Here is a 19,000-nt window from a genome sequence, read left to right as displayed (position 1 = left end):
AAACATTGAAAAAAAAATTAAAAAAAAAAAAAAAAAAAAAAGAAAATGACCAGAGTTATACCTTTCCATCAGTGCCCACGTAGGTGTGATGTCAGCCACTTCCTAGATTTGAACGATTTTCCCTTCTTATTAATAATTCATTTCAGGTACCCAGATTAGAAGACAAATACAACCACATTAAATATATGAACTCTTGCCTCTGTGTAGCATGTTGTGGAGACAGTTTGGCATCATTTCTAATTTGGAAAGAAATGACAAATTTCTGACTTACTGGCAAAATGGCAGAGTGAAGATTGCATTTCTGATCATGAAGTAACAATTAAATACTTAGAGTTTGCTTGTATAACTGCTTATTTTGGAAAAGCTTCCTAACTGGCTGCACTTGAACAGAGACTATTTTTGAAAAATACATGCATTTCTATTAGAACCACTGTTCATCAGCATTCTACACCACCAACTACATCTTCTTCAGCATATATTAATATACTTTTCTTCCACCAGAAAAACAATTTAGAAAGAGAGTAAGGCAGTCTCAGATGCACCCTAAGATAATCATAACAGTAGCTGTTGCTTCATTGCTTACCTACGCTTGTCCACCATGAAGGCAAAAAGGGGGCCGGTATAATTTCCAGATTGCTTATCGATTGAATACAGGTGCTACAATGTACATGTTTTAAAGGTCATGAAATGGTTTGCAGAGGTTTTTAACAATCAACGAAATAGTAAAATACACAAAAACTGATGAGCCTTGCTGGACACAATATATTAGCTCATCAAGATGCAAGGACAACCAAACAGTATACTTGGGTTGGGGAGAAAAAGAGGGTGCATGAACAGATATGCAAACTAAGCCAGGGTCAGGGAAGTGGTTGAATCCATTAAATAGCAGTGCTTGGCCTGCTAACACCCATTAATGAATGCATGAATGAATAAATATATTGAGTGAAGGAATAAATACATTCGATTTCTCTTTCACTTTTTGTCTGGGTGCGTATTGTGCTATAAGGAAGAGCATTGGAATGCTGAAATGTGTATGGTGGTGTCAAAACCCATATAATTGTACAAATCAAGAGTGAACCCTAAGATAAACTACAAACTTTGGCTAATAACAACATATCAATATCAGTTTATCAGTTGTATCACAGTAACCTACCACACAAATGCAAAATAGCAATAATAAGGGAGATTAGTTGTAAGAGTTGAATAGATAACATGGGGATTTTCTGTGCTTTCTGCCCAATGCTTCTGTAAACCTAAAACTGTTCTTGAAAAAGGTGTCTCTTGAAAAAAAAATGTACGGCAAAACTACATTTTGATAGTCCTACTTTCATTGCACTCAAAGAAAAACAATGTACAGTGTAAAATTAATCTGATCCGTGCTATATTATGCATATAGCTGAGCTTGAGGCTTGCCATGTGACAAATGCAAACTTCTTTGTATGGAATGATCTTGACACTCTCAGTTCCTTTCTGTCATTTTCCCTGAGACAAAGAGCAGCCCTCGTCAACCTTCAAGAAAGGCAACCTCCTGGCAGACCGTATTTACAATCATTAGATCCAATGGAAGATCAAGGGCAAAATTTCTACACTTGAAAGAAAGATCCTAGAATGTGTCTATTGTGTGGGTGTATAAAACATGATAAGAAAAGGAATTTTCTTCCTCCAGACTGACAATACTGTCCCATTTATAAAAGTAGTAATTACCACCCCATCAATTCAGCCCACAGATAAGTATAACTGTAATGAATATAGACATATTGCATTCATCTAAATTGAATACATTTAAATGAATACATCCATTGTGCATTAGACAGAAAGTGCCTTCATTTAGCCATTACTCCTGCTGTAACTACTTATTGTAAAAACGCAATTAATAGTGTCTGACATTTCATTTTCTAATATAAGAGAAATCAGTGAAAAATGTCAGGTAACTAAGTTTTCTAGAAAGTTGCAAGTGACACCTGCTCAATTACAAGACCTTTTTTTTTTAATTCAATATTTCAAGCGGTTATTTAGGGGAGAAATGGTCATTAAGAGATGCTGATCTAGACACTGTTTCACTGTGGCTTGGGAACTGGCTTGCAAGTATGCTCCCTTAAATAGATTGAGGTGATTGTCAGGTAAGTTCTCATTCCCAGGTCTTCTCAGGTTCTTCCAGTACTAATCTGTTCAGTTCTAAAAAACTGGGTTTACTTTCCACATGTGCTAAAAACAGGCCCAGGAACTCCTGAAGTGATGTATGAAAAGAGGATAGTGCCAATGGCTTTGTTTTTAAGGACATGCAAGCCAGATAAATGCCAAAACTCCAAGGGCATTGTCTGTTTTCCTGAATGTCTGCTATCATGCCTGATAAAACGTCTACTACATTTGGTTTATTCGTTCTATAACCAGGGATGTTTAAAAAGTGACTGTGCTCACAAAGGCACTTCATTATTTCAAACTGGCTGCTTCAGGCTTCTCTCTATTGCAATTCTAATAGGTAATTTACTTTCAAACTTAGAGAAAACTAGCTATTGTGAGAGAAGTATGCTATACTGAAGCTCTGTGACTCAGATCTTGAAGTATTAAGTGCAACCTGGGAAAATGTGTCAAAGTAAGGAAAACCTATTAAAATGCTAGCTTGAGAAAAAGGCATTCACATGGGCTAAAAGAAATGCTATAAACTAGATTATGTTCATTTCAGGATCATGAAATGATGCACAAAAGCTTGGCTCCGTTGTCATATAATTTGGAAGAACTATTTGTCACTTATATTTTATCTATTTATTATTAGTCTCACAGAACTTTGCAAAATATAGTTTAGTGACTTCAGAAATCCCTAAAAAGGAAATCTGCATACCAGTTTTATGGTTACACACTTGCTTTTTGAAAACAAACTTAAAACACTTGTCGTTTGAAGTCATAAAGCCTGATTACCAGCTGGAAACTGGGTCATAATGGTAGCACCGATGGTACATCCCACCCACATTGTGGCCAAAAGACTATAGTTGCTACAAATTTTCAAAGTTGCTTGAGCACTTGGAGGATCCGTACTTATTTAACACCAGTACCAATTTAATAAGCCATATAGCTGTGCTCCAATCTATTATGTGTGTGCACGCACACACATAGCTGTATGCACTGCGGATAGAGCAAGTCTAAAATCAGAGGTAGCTACAGTAAAATAGAAGTTGTGGGTCCATTGTAAAAGAAGGGGAACAGAAAAGTTAGAGTCATTATAGAAACATGTAATTGGAAGGGACTTCAGAAATTCTCCACATAAAGAAATTTAATCCAGAAGCTTTATGGTTTGCCCGGGCTGATGTAGGATAAGTAGCAGATTCAGGATGAGAATTCAAGTTCTTGACTTGTATCTCTGAGACCGATGGTAGAGCAATTAATTCTATTTCTTCACTTGGAAAATGAGATAGACCTAAGGAACTAGATTTTTGTGTCTCTGAAACACAAGAAGTACAAATGAATATTCAGTGTTTTAAGCTGATATAGATGTAGATATAGATACAGAATATTCCCTTTCTTAAACCACACAATCAAAATCTACTTAACAACATACTTAGAAAATTATGTTCTTGCTCTTGCAATACCAGAAATAGAAAATTTTCAGTTTTAAACAATCCCATACAGAAGGAGAATCACCCTCAAATATACCATCCCCCCTTCCCTTTATTCCACAGAGCTATAAAAAAAAAGCATTTAGAGCTTTATGAATCCATAGATCATTACAGATAGTTATCTGCGACTGAGCACTGAATTTAGCCAGTACTAAAGACTGGCTCTAGAAAGGAGGAAGTTACCATCTTTTCTGATATTGGAGGGATATCTGAGGTGAAAAGAAAGAAAAAGCAAAAAAACAAAAGAATTCATACCTCACCTTTCTTTTTTTAACTTTTCTATGCTGCCCTTGAAGGAGTTTGGTACAGGGTAGGGATTTAGTTGTGCTATGAAGGTTTGAATTAGTTACTGTGCTATTCCACTGTGCAAGACAATGTAACACACAATTCCTATTTTCAAAGACTCTCAGACCACCTGTGGGGATAGAATTATTTCACAAATTGCAAGCCACAACACAAAGGGATATATAATCATTTGGCTGGGATTTAAAGTGCTATGTGTATTTAGAGAAGGGAAATAGCCATGCTGTTTGTAATGTGCCAACATACCTAAGCAGAATAAGCCTATTATGATAGAATTTTATAATGAGTTTAAATTAATAGTCTTGGATTTGACTTTTACATATAAAAATGAATAATATTTGATGGGCTCTTTAATTCTGGAGTTTATGAAAGTACATAAGTATTGCTGAGCATGAATGAGCCCACATCTTGTGATGTGACTAATGCAGATTTTACTCTATGTGCTAATAAACAAGAACCCACACAAACTTTAGGGAGGCTGTGATTCCTATCCTCCACTTCCTCTTCTATTCCAGCTGGTATTATTTCCGCTCAGTAGCTAAGACAGGAATGATGTTCCTGCTTATACTGTTCCTCTGTACACTGTTTGTGATTGTTTTCCCAGGACATCTCTTTTGGACTCTGCGTCTTGTGTCAGAGTCTTTACACAAAGTCTAAGTTCACTTTGAATGTCCAAAGCACAATGAAGTGATCTAAAAAAATTGATTCCTATAGAATGTTTTCCCTCTATCCATTATGTCAGAGAAAATCCTGACTGGCTGCTGTCTGCCTAAATACTCTGGAACCTGTATCCTTATTAATGGCTGCATTTATCAGCAAATCTCTAGTTTGTATTAGCTGCAGTGGTGGCAGGGGACATTTATACCCCTTTTAGTAGAAACAAGTCTCTTCTATAACATAAAAAGAAAAGAGAGCCTTCACTGATACGAAACAACTTCTAATAAATAAATATATTAGGCATTCCCTAGGAGCAACAGCATAGGCTTAGGCAAGAGAATCCCTCTTCATTTACTGCATGACCAAATATCACAACGGCTTTATGGCTTTACTTTGGATTTCCCTATAGGGTAGAATGCCAAGAGACAGAAAACAAAAAACAAACAAAAAAAAAGTGGTAGTAAAACCTGCATGAGGAATATGGACAAAGACATAGAGTAAGAAAAAGAGACACATGGGATAAATAGAAGAACCTATATTCTCTCATAGAGGAGTAGGATACAAGGCTAACGAGGAGGAAAGAACCAGGTTTGTGGCACTGAAAAGTAGAATTTTAACATAATATATTGGAAGGCATAAGTCATAAATATTTTCCTTAGTCCTAGGTAATTTTTTTAGCCAATAGCTATTTGTGGGGATCGAGAGGGATATAGCTCTTCTAGGATTGTCTATGATTTGAAATTTAAAGTATAGGAAGGTTGGGGCATCTGGGTGGCTTAGTCGGTTAAGCGGCCGACTTCGGCTCAGGTCATGATCTCGCGGTCCGTGAGTTCGAGCCCCGTGTCGGGCTCTGTGCTGACGGCTCAGAGCCTGGAGCCTGTTTCAGATTCTGTGTCTCCCTCTTTCTCTGACCCTCCCCTGTTCATGCTCTCTCTCTGTCTCAAAAATAAATAAATGTTAAAAAAAAATTAAAAAAAATAAAGTATAGGAAGGTCAACAATACTTACATTTCATATGAACCATCTTGACCTTTACATTCTTAGACTGACCAAGTTCAGATCAGTGTTCCTCAAGGGGAAACATTTTGCCATGGGATATTCTTCAGGAGTCCACACATTTTGTAGTAAATTTGTCTCAGTTGGAAAGTCATAGACCAGGACAGGAATTCAAAGATTGGAAATAAATATTTATTAAGTTCTTACTGTGTTGGTATTGCTGTGTTAGGTGCTGCAGGAACCGTATAAAACTCAAAAGGTATTATTATCCCTACACTAAGAGAATGTACAGTTAGCCAATGGAGGCAATATATGAGGGAAATAAGGAAGTACTTTGCATAATAAAGAGTAAGAGCATTTAGGAGATAGAGATTGGGGTAGGAGTCTGAAGCCTAACTTCCATAAAACAAGAATAAAAATGTCATTGTCAGAGAATGAATGTAACAATGAAACAAGTTCAAACATAAAAAGCCCCTAACGCAGTTTCAGGCACTACACGTAACTATAGTGTAGATGGATAGATGGAGACAGAGATAGATGTATGTGTCTATTTAGAATAAATATAATCTGAAATGTGGAGGAAGTGGGCAAAATGGAAAGATGGAGTGGGAATGGAGTCTAGGAAGGCCTGTTTTGAAACTAGTTATTAAAAATGGAGGAGGCAATATGTCCTTGTGATCAGGAGTATAGTTCTGTATCAGGCAGCCTGAGTACAAATCAAAGCTCTATTCTTCACGTGTATAGGACACTCATCAATTCCAACTACGTGTGTGCCTTCAACTGTGAAACAGGAGTGAGAGATAACAGTAACCCACAGGGCCACTGAACTAATTACAGAAACAAATCAAATGAAATACTTGGCACAGTACCAGCCTCATATTGCTATTTGTTACTTTGTGTATATTTCCGAGGCTTGGGAGTTTGTTTTTCACTGTGCTTTTACAGAGTTTAACAGCAAAAAGAAAAACATGGCATTGGATTTGAGTGTGATATATTGGGCCAGTTAAGGACAAACAATGGGCAAGTTATATAGTACAAGTGTTTGAGCTGGTAAAGGAGACTGGAGGAGAGTCTTTGAGGACTGCACCAAAAAATACTGGCTCCAGTAGGGATGGGGAGCTGCATGGCCCATAACCAACACCCAAACAATGTAAGTATGTAAGTATAGGCCCATAAAGTCCAATAAAAAGAATTTCTTCCCACAGGGAAGAGATGTTATCTGTACCCGACTGAGTGATGTACTGTGCAGATGACAAGTTTTTCTTCCTATGGGACCTGTCTTTCTGTTGCAAACTAAAGGGAAAAAATTCAATGCAAAAACAAGCGGAAGCTTCAGTCAGCCACTTAATCATGCTCCTATGAGAACACTAGTGCCCTTTATTGCTGACTCTTTTATTTCCAAACTCCCCGTGGTGCCATATTCCAGATAAGTTACTTGTTAGAAATAATGTTCTTTGCATTAAACATACATTTTCCTTTCTGTAAATAGACGCTGCTTTCTACTACAGATGGTGAGCTGAGCTGGCTTCCTGACCTGGCCTTTTGCTACTGTCTTTTGGATTTCTGCCTTTGGCACAAGTACAGATGGACTAATTTTTTTTTTATGCACTTTTGTTGCTATTGAAAAAAAGCTTTAGTTATTTTCTGTTAGAGTTCCATTACTCTATAAAAATTATAATTTGAAAGTTTGTAATTTATAACATATAGGAATCTACCTCTCAGAGAAACAGTAAGTAATGTTCACTCATTCTGCAATGGCATGTTTTGACTTCTACTCCATTTATGTGAAAATATTCCTTAGGTCTCACGACAAATAATCTCAAGGTCACTTTATTTTTTATTTAGTATCAAACACGTGCTACCTTATACTATTTTTCACTAATTGCAACATGACCTAATTTATTCTATATTTTCATTGAAAGAAAAAATATTCTTACAAATGATATTAATATTGTACAGAAAAAAGCACTCACTCAACTCAATGTAACCACAAACTTGGAAGGTGATTAGAATTCATTTTGAGCCTTACATATTTTATTATTAATAATAAAAATGCAAGAATCAATTTCATAGGCTCTAACTAAACAGGGTGTCCAGACTCATGCCAATTATTTTATCTCTTCAGCAAAACTTTCAAAATGTCTTATGTGTGTATATGTTTGTGTGGTAGTATTTCCATAAAATATTTCCTTTTCACCTATCTGCCTTAAATCAACTCATTATTTGATCAAGCTATATTATAATCAAACATGAATTTGTGAAGTTTTAATTATCTGTTGATTTTGTCACTTCTTCTGTTGGCCATTTAGTTAACATTTTCATGAAAACTTGGATACTCTAAGGTCAGTGTTTTGTTTATCAGTCTTTAATGACCAGCTCTGTAGGTTGAAACACACCAATAAGATGTCATTATTTTACAAGATGTTTAGCAACATCTAAGCATTCAATTTGCTAATCAATTGAAGAACAATTTATTCAGACAGAAATGAGGTCATGTTTCCTCAATATTTGAGATGAAAAAGTAGGAGATTTCCCACTTTCTTGTGTCTCCATTTAACTAACTTAAATTTAACTTCACCAACCTATGCATAAGCTGTCTTTTGCAGTGTGTTGGGGAAAAGAGCAAGAACCTAAGTGTGTTCTTAAGAGCTAAATACGAATTCCAATGAGTAATCAAGTGGCAAGTATATTAAATTAAAAGCTAAGATTCCTGTTTCCTCATAAGTAAGTTTTCAAAAACATTTCTCCCCTTTTTATTTTAACACAGACGTTATAAAAAGGAGATACCTTGTGCAAACTTTTAACATATGCAGCATGTGATTATAATCAGACAGCCCATGGAAGAAAAAAAGGAAAAGAAATGAAAGAGATATTACACAGATAACGTCTTTTGGTAGAAGATAAATTTGCAAAAAGAAGCCATCAACAAATGGAGAGATGGTGGTGTGCCTAAAACTTGTACCTATTTTGCATCTGCTTTTTTTAAAAAAAAATTTAAATGTTTACTTATTTTTGAGAGAGAGAAAGGGCAGCACGTGAGCAGGGGAGGGGCAGAGAGAGCGGGGGACAGAGGATTCTATCCTGGCTCTGTGCCGACAGCAGAAAGCCCAGTGTGGGGCTTGAACTCCAGAACTGTGAGAGCATGACCTGAGCCAAAGTTGACGCTTAACCAACTGAGCCACCCAGGGGCCCCTTGCATCCTCTTCCTGTCAGACTTTTGTGAGAATGTATATTGGCTCTAAAGGAATTCTTAAGCTTGCTATAGTCAGGCACTAAGGACTTTCTGTTCTGTTTTGTTTGGACTAGGAACTGAAGAATTTGAAGGAGAATTCTTTTTTTAATTTTTTTAATGTTTATTTCTGAGAGAGAGAGTGCACACGCACAAGTGGGGGAGGGGCAGAGAGAGAGGGAAACAGAATCTGAAGCAGACTCCAGGCTCTGTGCTATTAGCACAGAGCCTGATGCGGGGCTCGAGCTCACGAACTGTGAAATCATGACCTGAGCTGAAGTCGGACACTCAACCGACTGAGCCACCCAGGCGCCCCTGAAGCGGAATTCTTAAACAACTCATACACCTTACCAAAAAGCTAATTAAATATTAATGTTTTATTTTTTGTCCTAACAGTTTCCCTTTCTTAATATATAAATGGGATCATGCCATATGTACTCATTAGCTCTAACTTTTCACTCAGTGTCCTTGTTTTGGACACTGTTGTGTGTCCAATCCATGTTGTGTGTGTCACTGGCTCATGTTTATCAGAGGATGGCATTCTTTATATGGCTTATATCACTGATGTATATCCATTCCCCATTAAAGGGCATTTGGCTTCTTTCTGGTGGTACTCTGAACTGGGGAAGGAGTAGAAGGGTTGTAGAGGTAGAAGGAAGGAACTACAAAAGGGCACTAGAAAACATTTGGTCATATATATTATATAATAATCAAATATATGTGAGGATATCTTGATTGTAGTGATGAAGATTTTGTAGGCATATATAATATGTCATAACTGATTGAACTGTGCATTTTCAATATGTGCAGTGTGAAAAAAGCAATGATTAGTCTTTCTAATTTATTTTCCATACTCCTAATAAGAATTCCTTATGCTCCCATTGTTAAAAAAGGATATGGGTATATACTATCCCAAACATAACAACATTAACATTTTCTTCCAGTATATAATTATTTCTTCTTTATCCCATTCTAAAAATAAAAATTATTTTCATAATTTTACATGAATGACAAAAATAATTTCATTGCCAGATAAAGTTTCCTTCACACATTTACCTTTCCAAGGGTAAGGTACAACTTAATACGGAAAATATGTTTGATGGAGGAACTTCTAAAACTCCTGTTCAGATTTCTCCCCTGCCACTTGGCTACAGTATTTTTATTCTGCTCCCAACATAATATTCTCAGGCAATGTTTTTTTTTTCCTTTTCCATGTGTCCTGCTTGGCCTGGTGATGTATGTTACCTTTATTTTATGGAAGTGATCAAGAATCCTTAAGTTCCTGATGTGAATACTACTGAATGTCATTCAAATTCTTTTTTTAAATATAGATTTCGTGATTTATTACAGAGATTACAATATTACTGAAGTGATAACGAGTGGTTCAGTTGAGGAGATAGTTAATTCCCATACCTTATAGGCATAGCCTTCAGCTGATGAGTTATTCAGCATTTAGTTAAAGGTAAATTTAATAATCCGGTGGGCTATCTTTTTTTATACTCTATTAGCGTTTATGAGGCATTAACAACATTCAGGTGATAATTTTGTGTTATAAAAGATCATTTCTCAGGGCTCCTGGGTGGCCCAGGAGGTTAAGCATCCAGCTCCTGACTTCGGCTCAGGTCAGGATCTCATGGTTTGTGGGTTCTAGCCTCACATCAAGCTCTGCAATGGTGGTACGGAGCCTAGTGGAGATTCTCTCTCTCTCTCTCTCTCTCTCTCTCTCTCTCTCTCTCTCTCTTTCTCCCACTTATGTGCTCTGTCTCTCTCTCTAAATAAATAAATTTAAAGAATTTTTTAAAAAGATAATTTCTTGTACCTTTTGGCCACTTGACAGTAAACGTTGAACATCATGGGCAAGAAACAATGAATTATATATTAAAATTAATTGCTCACTTGCATATTTTGTAGATTCATAATGAATACTGAAAATTAAAATGTTGATAAACACTGATATTATGATTCCCAAACTTTTTAGAAATACACATGATAATTTGATATGAAAATGAACATTTTACCTGTTTTATGTAATTTTTAATTAATGGTACTCTTGAGAACTTCTATTTAGGTTGGTTTCAAAAAAAAAATATGTCTTTAGCAAAAATTTATCTTACCTGAACTGGACACATATTTTTTTAAAAGTTATTCATATAAGGAAAATGCAATAAACAGTGTGTGAGCCCAGTTTTGAAGCAGGAAACTAGGGAGACCTCAGTTCTGTACCCAGCTTTGCCTCCAGCTAAGATGTGTGCGGCATCCTTCATTCTCAGTTTTCCTGTCTTTAAAAGAGGGGTTTGGTTAGTTGACAAGTTTCTTTTGAACTCTAAGATTGTGCCATTAATTTTTGTGTTTTTGGAACAGAATTTTTTTTTTTTAAGTAGGCTTCATGTCCAACATGGAGCCCAGTTTGGAGCCCAGAGTAGAGCTTGAACTCAACACCCTGAGATCAAGACCTGAGCTGAGATCAAGAGACAGACACTTAACCAAAACTGAGCCACTGAAGTGCTTTTGGAACAGACTTCTTAAATATCAAAATGTATGTTTGAGGAGAAAAATATGCAGTTAATAGACTATCCTGACAATAAAATGAGGAAAGAGTTTTGGGGGGGAGGAGGTTGAATTATTCAGACTTGCTGGTTTCTGCAACAATTTACTCAATGACAGAACCCATGGATACTTCTCCAGCCCTTTGTCACTGTAGACAAAGCCCAAGGAACAAGAAGACATTAAACCAAATGACACGTGTCATACATTAAGAATTAATAATATCAAAATCTTCCAAATATCTTGAATCTAATTATTTCTGCCAAAAAAAGGCATCTGATTATATAATTACAGTTTAAATGTGTTGACGCCCACTTATTTAACCTGTTTTTTACTTTGTTTTTGTTTTCAATTTGTTTGGAGTTCCCTTAGTTTCCACTCAGTCAAGATAAATGACTAAAATAAATTAACATAACGTGTTTATTGATGTACTTGCACATTTGCAATCCGCTAGTGAGAAAGAATATGATGGGACTGAAATTGGTAGGGTGGAAAATATCATTTCGATTAAATGAGCTTCTGCATCAGAAAGCCAAAGAAAAAGATTTGGAACTTGAAAGGATCAATCCCAACCAGTAAGAGCTCAAGCTGATTCCCTGCCAGTGGTGGTGAATGCAGTGATTAGAGGAGGGAGGCCTTTGCATTTCCAACGTGGAGTTCCGCAAGCCACATTCCAAGTCTAGAGTGAAGAATTAAGCCACTTTCCTAAATAAATAAATAAATAAATAAATAAATAAATAAAAATTAAAAATAATTTTTAAAAAGCCCCTGAAATTTGTGCTTTTTCAAATAAAATGCTGAGTAACTTTGGAATTACATTCCAAGATCATCATCAAGGTTGACAGAACCTATCATATTTTGACAGAAAGATTTAGAGTAGAAAGGCAGGAGCTAGAGAATTTGGTTTGTCCAATCAAGGTCCTTGGAATGATTGTTTCCTTGGAGATTATATTGCAAAGGGCTCTTATTATTTCTAAAATGAGCAGAAAAGTGATTTTCTCTGTTTCCAAAAGATGTATTTATAGAAGCAACACAACTACTAAGCCATATCACTCAAGACTCATGTAGGTGAACAAATATATTGTTTTCTTTTTCTAAACATCTTTTTTAATCAAGAAAAGATTACTATTTGGGGAAGAGTTATTTATTTTAAAATCAGATGGCTTGGCACAGGGCTTACCAAGAGCTACTGCTCAGATAAGGACAAAGTTGTTTGCCCTTTTCTGTACAAAAAAAAGAGTTGGGGTGGGAATTTAACCTTTAAAAGGAATATAAACAGAAGAAAAGAATGAATTCTGAAAGTGTTTATAATCAGGTGTTTGGTTTTAGACATTTGGCTACATGATAAGAATATCTTCTTTTCCTTTCTGTTTTCACTTATTTTGCCTCTTTGAGGATAATTCTTACAATATAGTCTTACCTAAATCTTACTATATTAAACAAGCAGACTTTTTCTATAAAAGAATAAAAATGTTGTTATTTATAGTGAGATATCTTATTTACCCAAAGATTAACTTTAAGGTACTGCAAAGTAAACTTGCTTTTAAAAAGTGCGTTCTTTTTTTTAAAACAGGAATTAGTACTTTATACTGTGTATACTGTCATTGCTAAGATATTTCCATTTGCAGAAGGAACGATGTGTTTTATAAATACTTTTACCTTGTTTACATATGTGTTAATGGTGTTTTTATAATTTAAAAAATTTACAATGTTTATTTTTGACAAAGAGAGAGACACGGCATGAGTGGGGGAGGGGAAGAGAGAGGGAGACAGAGAATCTGAAGCAGGCTCCAGGCTCTGAGCTGTCAGCACAGAGCCTGATGCTGGGCTTGAACCCATGAGCTGTGAGATCATGACCTGAGCCGAAGTCAAATACTTAACTGACTGAGCCACCCTGGCACCCCAGTGATTTATAACTTTTATACAATATTTTATCACAATTTAAATTGACAATATATACATATTCTTACTGACTGTTAAATTGTCACATTTCCTTTTCTATAGTTAACTTTTCAAATGGTCAGTTGAACATACCAATATATGTATATAGGCACATACATTTTAATCTAATGATAGAGTTGTTTCACATACCTTCAATATATTTTTTAAATTTCCACTTCAGTTTTTTATTATTTTTTTAAGTTTATTTAAATATTTTGAGGGGAGGAGGGGCAAGAGAGAGGGAGAAAGAATCCCAAATAGGATCTGTGCTAACAGCACAGAGCCTGATGTGGGGCCCAATCCCACCAACCATGAGATCATGAACTGAGCTGAAATCAAGAGTCAGGTGCCCAACAGTCTGAGCCACCCAAGTGCCCCACCTTCAATATTTTTAATGCAGTAACTTTTTAAAAAATATTAATTAATTAATTTATTTTGAGAAAGGGAGGGGCAGAGGCAGAGAGAGGGAGAGAGAGAATCCCAATCCACACTGTCAGCACAGAGTCCAACACAGGGCTTGATCTTACAAACCATGAGATCATGACCAGGGTTGAAATCAAAAGTCAGGCACTTAACCAAATGAGCCACCCAGGCACCTCTTGAGGCAGTAAATTTTCTTTTTTTTTTTTTTCAACGTTTTTTATTTATTTTTGGGACAGAGAGAGACAGAGCATGAACGGGGGAGGGGCAGAGAGAGAGGGAGACACAGAATCGGAAACAGGCTCCAGGCTCCGAGCCATCAGCCCAGAGCCTGACGCGGGGCTGGAACTCACGGACCGCGAGATCGTGACCTGGCTCAAGTCGGACGCTTAACCGACTGCGCCACCCAGGCGCACCCAGGCAGTAAATTTTCTATAGCACAAACCCTAATCCAAATAAAAAATCAAAACTTTCTCCCTGATTTCCTGGAATAGTCCTAATATATAAAAATCTTGTTTGGTTATTCCTTAGGACAACCAATTTTAAATGTGTAAAATATGTTAATTATAATACTGATATTAAATAAGCATCTAAGTTAATACATATGTTATGGATTCTTCAAATATGATTCTCTAGGGCGACATGAGTCTTAGACTCCAAACATGGTAACAAGTGGATAGAGTAGCCTGCATAAAGAGCGACAACAGAGTCATACAAGCTAGAGAACTCGATGAAATCCATGTCTGCAGTGAAGGAAGAGTTGGGAGTATTTTTGAAATACCACAGAAAAACAAGCACTAAAGAAGAATTATTTATAAATACTGAAGGTCCTGAAGTAACATGAGCACAAAATTCAAAGAGAACAGAACAAGAGAAAGAACTGATATTTAAAGTTGACACACCCTATGTTAAATACCTTATAAAGACCACATTACATCAGTAACCATTTATTCTTCTCTCTGGGAAGGCTGGGGGGAGGAAGAGATAAAAGAAAGACATTTATTCTTTTTCCAAACTGTTACATCATCCATGAAATGAATCCATAAATTGGATTCTGTAAGCCACTCTACTAGGTCTGCAATTTCCACTACTATTTATTAGAGGAAAGTTCAATATATAAATCAGACAAAAGTGTACTGCTTTAAATGAAGCGTGTGTGTGTGTGTGTGTGTGTGTGTGTGTGTGCGCGCCTGTATGTGTCTGTGTGTGTCTGCGTATGGAGGATTGGAGTCCCGCAACCCGTGGGCTTGTCCAGAGCACTCTTGAGTGTCTCTGAACAACGTGGAGGCTTGCACTCAGCTAGGCCAACTCGAAGTGACTTTCGCCTCACAAACTCAGTGATTCCATGAAGCTGTTCTGATCTTATTCCAAACTCCTTTCCATACATCTAATCGTAAAGCAGACCAGCCTTTTCAGGACGGAGAGCCAAGCAGTAGTTTCCCTGTTTACTGGAGTTTGTATGATTTCACAGTGACAGCAGCTCATAAAAAGGCTAACGGTATAAGAGGTTGGAATTAAGGGCCCACAAAAAAATGTGTTTTTGACTGTCACTCCTCCTGGCTTCCAAGTGACTCGGGCCTCCCAATAAGATCCCGCATTCGGAAGCTGCATTTTCAAATACCAGAAGGATTTAGACATGATTGTGCAGATGGCTGTATAAATAAAATGACTGTCACTGACTTATTTTTCTTCAATAAAACGAGTGCTATGATTCTGGCTAATCTTGTCATAGCCATTTTACCATTAAGGCAGGCATTATTTGAAAATTAAAAGCATTCCACTTTTCATTCACATCTGAAATTTGTTCTATCTGAACATGCAGATGTACTTAGAAATGCAGGATGTGGAGCCAAAGAAGAAAAAAAAATGATTAAGCAGGGGGAAAGCCTGCTACATCATTCCTTCCTTAGAGAAAAAAAAAAAAAACCTATTTTTAAACAGGAAATTATTTTTATAGATTTTTTACTACCAGTATTAGCCTGACTTTTCCCTTGCATGGATGAGCAGACCAAGCTAGACTATTCCTCTGGGACTTTCAAGAGAACTTTATGTGCTCTAATATATCTTACATATGGTTGCCCAATAAATAATATCATTCGGATCACTTGCCTAATGAACAAAATGCATATGCTTAATTCCTCCATGATCTAGCTCCAGTACACCTTGCAGTCTTATTTCTCATGGTGCTGCCACACACATCTGGCATCCCCATCCAGGTAAGTGACTCACTATTTACTCTCAGTATCTATTATTTTCCTTACTCTGTACCTTTGCTTTAACTCTTCTTCCTGGAATGCCATTCTTATGCTTCCTCATGTTTATATTCCAGCCAACATTCAAGACTGAAATCATTTGCTATATCTATTCCATGAAGCCTACTGTGGTCACACTTTCCAAATGTAATCCTTTGCCACGACCACCCCCCTCCCGCCCCCGCTGTTGCCCTTAAATACTTTTCATATGATCTGTGTCAATTCTACATTGCATTTATACCTTTTCTTTGGTGTCTATTTCTGGAAAACATAGATCATACCCATATTTTGCTAGGATTTAACACTTTTCCTAGTACAGAGTAGACATTCGAAGTATATGTTTTTGAACTAACATGTGGGCAGAGAAACTCTGCGTGTAGCCAAAATCCAATCCTGAGCACAATCAGCTAACAGTAGATCAAATCAAAGAATACAGATGAGCAATGTAAATATTCAGTCAACTCTGGTCATTTCTGCTGCAGATTAATTTTCCTATATTCATGGTGCAACTCTCTCTGCTTTCCACCCTTGTGGAAACAGAGGCAGAGAAAGACTCAGGGGTCTGTCTTTTAGTTTTCAGGAGAAAGAGCCAAACTTGCTTATTTACAAAGTTATCAAGAAAAAGTTTTTATTTTTGAGAGACATAGAAAGACAGAGCACAAGTGGGGGAGGGGCAGAGAGAGAAGGAGACACAGAATCCGAAACAGGCTCTAGGCTCCGAGCTGTCAGCACAGACCCCAACACGGGGCTCGAACCCACAAACCGTGAGATCATGACTTGAGCGCTTAACCAACTGAGCCACACAGGCACCCCTCTGATAGCTAATTATAAAGCATATCCATCCAAGAGCGTCAGCCAACAGCAAGAAGTTATTTCTTGAGTTTTTATGTAGCACATGTTTATCATTGACAGTAATTACAAATATACTAGGCCCCTCTTACCATGTCTTCACATCCATTGCACTAAATTTTTCTACTGCCATATATAATTATCATGCACATTATAGTATGTTTTATTCGCTGAATTTTGATTACTGATAAGGTCAAGCTCAAATTAGCTTAGCCTTACTTTGGAGAATGTGTTTTAACAATACACCTAAGTGTCTCTTTACATGTTATCACAATTTTTAATTCATGAATGCTACCCACAATAGTATGCTTCCCAAAAATAGAATGGATAAAAGCAAGTGATTTAGTATCTGTAATTAGGTAGCATACCACTGTAATAGCATCTTTAAGAAAGGGCAATTTCCTATTTGATCTTGTTTGAATTAAATGTCATCTGCTCAAAGTTAATTTGTTGGAGTTTTTATCTGATTTTATCCTCAATTCAGAAAGCTTACAGGTTGAAATATTAAGAATGTACTCTATTGATTTGGTGGCTAATGGAGAATAAACTGGCACTTAACATGTCTCTTAGGGAGTTGCTCTTAGCAAGAACATTTATTAAAGTGTACCTTATTAAAACATAACTTGCAAAGAGTAAGGGAACAAATCATAAATTCAGCAAGTTTTTACAAAGTGGACACATCCTTTCAGCCAGCACTCAAATCAAGAACTGGATCATCATCAGTGCTGCAGAATATCCATCAAGCCCTCTCACAGCCCCCGTTCTGCAAAGATAACCAATCTAACTCTATGACAGTCCAGTTTTGCCTGTGATAGATCCTGTTCCCTTTGAGCTGCCATAACAAATATTATACACCGAATGGGTTAAACCGTATTTATTTCTCACAGTTCTGGAGGGTGGGAGGTCCAATATCAAAGCACCAACAAATCAGTGTCTGGTTGAGAGCCCACTCCCTGGTTCATGGAAGGCAATTTCACTTCAGAAGATACGTTGAAAATATTCAAGGCAGTATTATGAGAGTTCTTGCTATGTCCTCAAAAGGGGAAAAGAGCAAGGGGTCTCTCTGGGGTCTCTTTCTTAAGGGCACTAACCCCATTCATGAGGCCTTTGCCCTTATGACCTAATAAACTCCCAAAGGCCCTACCTCCAAATACCCTCACACTAGGGATTTTAACATATGAATTTGGGGTGGATGCAAATATTCAATCCATAATAGATAGATGATAGATAGATAGATGGATGATAGGTAGATGATCGATCGATCGATCGATAAACAGACAGACAGACTGATTCATCAACATATGTGCTTTTGTGCCTGGTTTCTTGTGTGCAAAATTATGGTTATAAGATCCATTTATATATTGCCTGTGATGATATCTTGTTTGTTTTCATTGCTCTATGTTATCCCAATAGAGGACTATACTACCATTTATTCATCCATTCCATTTTTGAAGCACATTTGAGTTGATTTCAGTTTGAGACTATATAGAATAGAACTGTAATGAATATTTTACCATACCTTATGAAGTGCAATTACTGGGTCTTATGATATATAGATATAGATATAGATATAGATATAGATATAGATATAGATATATATTTAAAGTAACTATTTTTATAATTCCATAATATTCAGTAGTTTATAACAGCTTAACTTAAATTACTCAAGTATTAAAATTTGGCTAAATATCAGTGATATCTGTATAAGAATTACAGGGAAGAGAGATTTGGGTAAATATCAGTGATACCACTATAAGAATTACAAGGAAGAGAGAGCACTATTGATTGGAGAGGACTGGGATATAAAGTAAAATTCTGTAACCTTGAATCACAATTTACAGACACATGTTTCATCCAGTAAGGGATTAACTTTTTGAGTGAAATAAGTAAGACCATTAAGTTTAGGTCCTTTGTTAAATAATGTGGGACAGAGAGAATTCATGGATTAATTGATGCCCCAGGAGGACTTATACAACAGTGTCAAACTGTAATCAGTGCCTTGAATTGTTGTTTCTAGAAACCCCAGGTCTCCATGGCATCACCGCTGGCATCACTCATTAGCTTCTGTTTAATGCATTCTCATCAAATACTGTGATAGAACTAGCGCTACTCTTCAAAATGTATTCATTTGAGGATATATGAATATGAAATATACACTATCGCTATGTCAAAATGTTTGCTTAAATTTTTATTCCAGAG

At 36.5% G+C, this 19,000-nt stretch overlaps 1 protein-coding gene across 1 annotated transcript in view; it reads right to left on the bottom strand.

The window, feature by feature from the left end:
• The window catches only part of LOC102959637 (tigger transposable element-derived protein 1), a 41,977-nt gene extending 26,890 nt beyond the window's left edge, over positions 1–15,087 (bottom strand). Inside the window, 3 exon segments of the mRNA XM_042977208.1 lie at positions 584–657; positions 3,795–3,820; positions 14,940–15,087. Coding sequence (XP_042833142.1) covers positions 584–657; positions 3,795–3,820; positions 14,940–15,087 — 248 coding nt within the window.
• Between the last annotated feature and the right edge of the window lie 3,913 nt (positions 15,088–19,000).

Source organism: Panthera tigris, chromosome A2 (genome assembly GCF_018350195.1).
Source record: "Panthera tigris isolate Pti1 chromosome A2, P.tigris_Pti1_mat1.1, whole genome shotgun sequence".
Classification (NCBI taxonomy): Eukaryota; Metazoa; Chordata; class Mammalia; order Carnivora; family Felidae; genus Panthera; species Panthera tigris.
This window is presented reverse-complemented; position numbering and strand designations above follow the sequence as displayed.